Source organism: Neopelma chrysocephalum, unplaced genomic scaffold (assembly GCF_003984885.1).
Source record: "Neopelma chrysocephalum unplaced genomic scaffold, ASM398488v2 Primary Assembly neopelma1_94173, whole genome shotgun sequence".
Classification (NCBI taxonomy): Eukaryota; Metazoa; Chordata; class Aves; order Passeriformes; family Pipridae; genus Neopelma; species Neopelma chrysocephalum.
In genome coordinates this window covers 1-2,328 of record NW_020922881.1, presented here as the reverse complement: position 1 = coordinate 2,328, position 2,328 = coordinate 1, and the positions used below count along the sequence as shown (strand labels likewise).

The following is a 2,328-nucleotide window of genomic DNA, read 5'->3' as shown; positions in this document are numbered from 1 at the left end:
TTCCAGCCCCGCAGGCGGCTGTACCTGGGCACAGGTAACACCTGTCACACCTGGGCACAGGTAACTGTCACACCTGGGCACAGGTAACTGTCTCACCTGGGCACAGATACCTGTCACACAAACAGCGTGTTCCACCCATGCAGACGGCTGTACCTGGGGACAGGTACACCTGTCACACCTGGGCATGGGCACACCTGGGCACAGGTACCTGTCACACCTGGGCACAGGTGTTGTGAGCAGCACAGCTCCCCCTGTTCCCCTCAGTCCCACCTGGGCAGGTGTTGTGTCCCCCCTGTTTCTGCCAGTCCCACCTGGGCAGGTGTTGTGCCCCCCCAGTCCCACCTGGGCAGGTGTTGTGGCCCCCCAGCTCACCTGGGCAGGTGTTGTGTCCCCCCCAGCTCACCTGGGCAGGTGTTGTGTCCCCCCTGTCCCCCCCAGTCTCACCTGGGCAGGTGTTGTGTCCCTCCAGTCCCCCCTGGGCAGGTGTGGTGCCCCCAGCTCACCTGGCGAAGGTGTCTGCGCTGAGGACGCAGCCGATGATGTTGCCCAGGTGTGGGACGTTGTTGACGTAGGGCAGGGCGCTGGTGATCAGCACGTTCCGCTCGCCCTCCACAGGTAACCTGGGGGGGGGGGCGGGGTCAGAGGGGTCCCCAACCACCCCCAACCCCCCCAACCCTCCCAACACCTGGGCACGCACACGGGGGCACCGGGACAGGGGGCACCGGCCACTCACACAGGTGTGTCACACACACAGGTGTCACTCACAGAGGTGTTGTCACACAGACACAGGTGTCACACAGGTGTCATTCATACAGGTGTGTCACACACACACACAGGTGTCACAGGTGTCACACAGGTGGGTCACACAGGTGTGTCACTCACACAGGTGTGTCACCCACAGAGGTGTCACAGGTGTCACACACACAGGTGTCACAGGTGTCACACAGGTGTGTCACACACTCACACAGGTGTGGGTGGCTCCCATGGCTGGGTCAGTGCCTCAGGTCACTGTGCCCAGGTGTCACTCACACAGGTGTGTCACTCACACACACAGGTGTCTCACACACAGGTGTCTCACACACACACAGGTGTCACACAGGTGTGTCACACACTCACACAGGTGTCACATACATACAGAGGTGTCACAGAGGTGTGTCACACAGGTGTGTCACTCACACAGGTGTGTCACTCACAGGTGTGTCACTCAGGTGTGTCACACACACAAACAGGTGTGTCACACACACAAACAGGTGTGTCACACACACAGGTGTGTCACACGGGTGTCACAGGTGTGCGTGGCTGCCGTGGCGGGGTCAGTGTCTCAGGTCCCTGTGCCCAGGTGTCACTCACACAGGTGTGTCACTCACACAGGTGTGTCACACACTCACACAGGTGTCACACACTCACACAGGTGTATCACTCACACAGGTGTGCATGGCTCCTGTGGCGGGGTCAGTGCCTCAGGTCACCGTGCCCAGGTGTCACTCACACAGGTGTGTCACACACTCACACAGGTGTCACACAGGTGTCACACACAGGTGTCACACACACAGGTGTGTCACACACTCACACAGGTGTGTCACACAGTCACACAGGTGTCACACAGGTGTCACACAGGTGTGTCACTCACACAGGTGTCCGTGGCTCCCTGGGCGGGGTCAGTGCCTCAGGTCACCGTGCCCAGGTGTCACTCACACAGGTGTGTCACACACTCACACAGGTGTCGCACAGGTGTCACACACAGGTGTCACACACACAGGTGTGTCACACACTCACACAGGTGTGCCACTCACACAGGTGTGTCACTCACATAGGTGTGTCACACAGTCACACAGGTGTCACACAGGTGTCACACAGGTGTCACACAGGTGTATCACTCACACAGGTGTGCGTGGCTCCCTGGGCGGGGTCAGTGCCTCAGGTCCCTGTTCCCAGGTGTCCAGGGCGGCCGCGATGTCCTCGTCCGTCAGCGCCCGCTCGGGCCCCTCCTCGTCCTGTGGGCACCAGGTGAGGGGGGGGCCGCCCTCACCTGTGCCCCCTCCCCCCGTGCCCAGGCCCTACCTGGGGGTCTCCGCGGGGGCCCAGGTGTGGCGGGGGGTGCTGGGCCAGGTGTGCCCGGAGCTCCGGCAGCTCCCGCGGCAGCAGCGCGGCCGCGTCGCGACACGGCCCCCACTGGGACATGGCCCCGAACCAGGAGCGCAGCACCTGCAGCTCACCTGGGCAGGTGAGAGAGAGGGCACAGTGAGCACCTGCAGCTCACCTGGGCAGGTGAGAGAGAGGGCACAGTGAGCACCTGCAGCTCACCTGGGCAGGTGAGAGAGAGGGCAC

The 2,328-nt window shown here is 62.2% G+C and overlaps 1 protein-coding gene across 1 annotated transcript; it reads right to left on the bottom strand.

Annotated features, from left to right (window-relative positions):
• Window positions 1-113: 113 nt before the first annotated feature.
• Window positions 114-2,282, bottom strand: LOC113980439 (methionine--tRNA ligase, cytoplasmic-like). The gene is made up of 4 exons (XM_027707652.1): window positions 2,062-2,282; window positions 1,882-1,994; window positions 504-620; window positions 114-153 (listed from the first exon to the last, which is right to left on the bottom strand). Exons 1-4 carry the CDS (start codon window positions 2,179-2,181, stop codon window positions 114-116), a joined length of 390 nt encoding a protein of 129 aa, XP_027563453.1. The 5' UTR covers window positions 2,182-2,282.
• Between the last annotated feature and the right edge of the window lie 46 nt (window positions 2,283-2,328).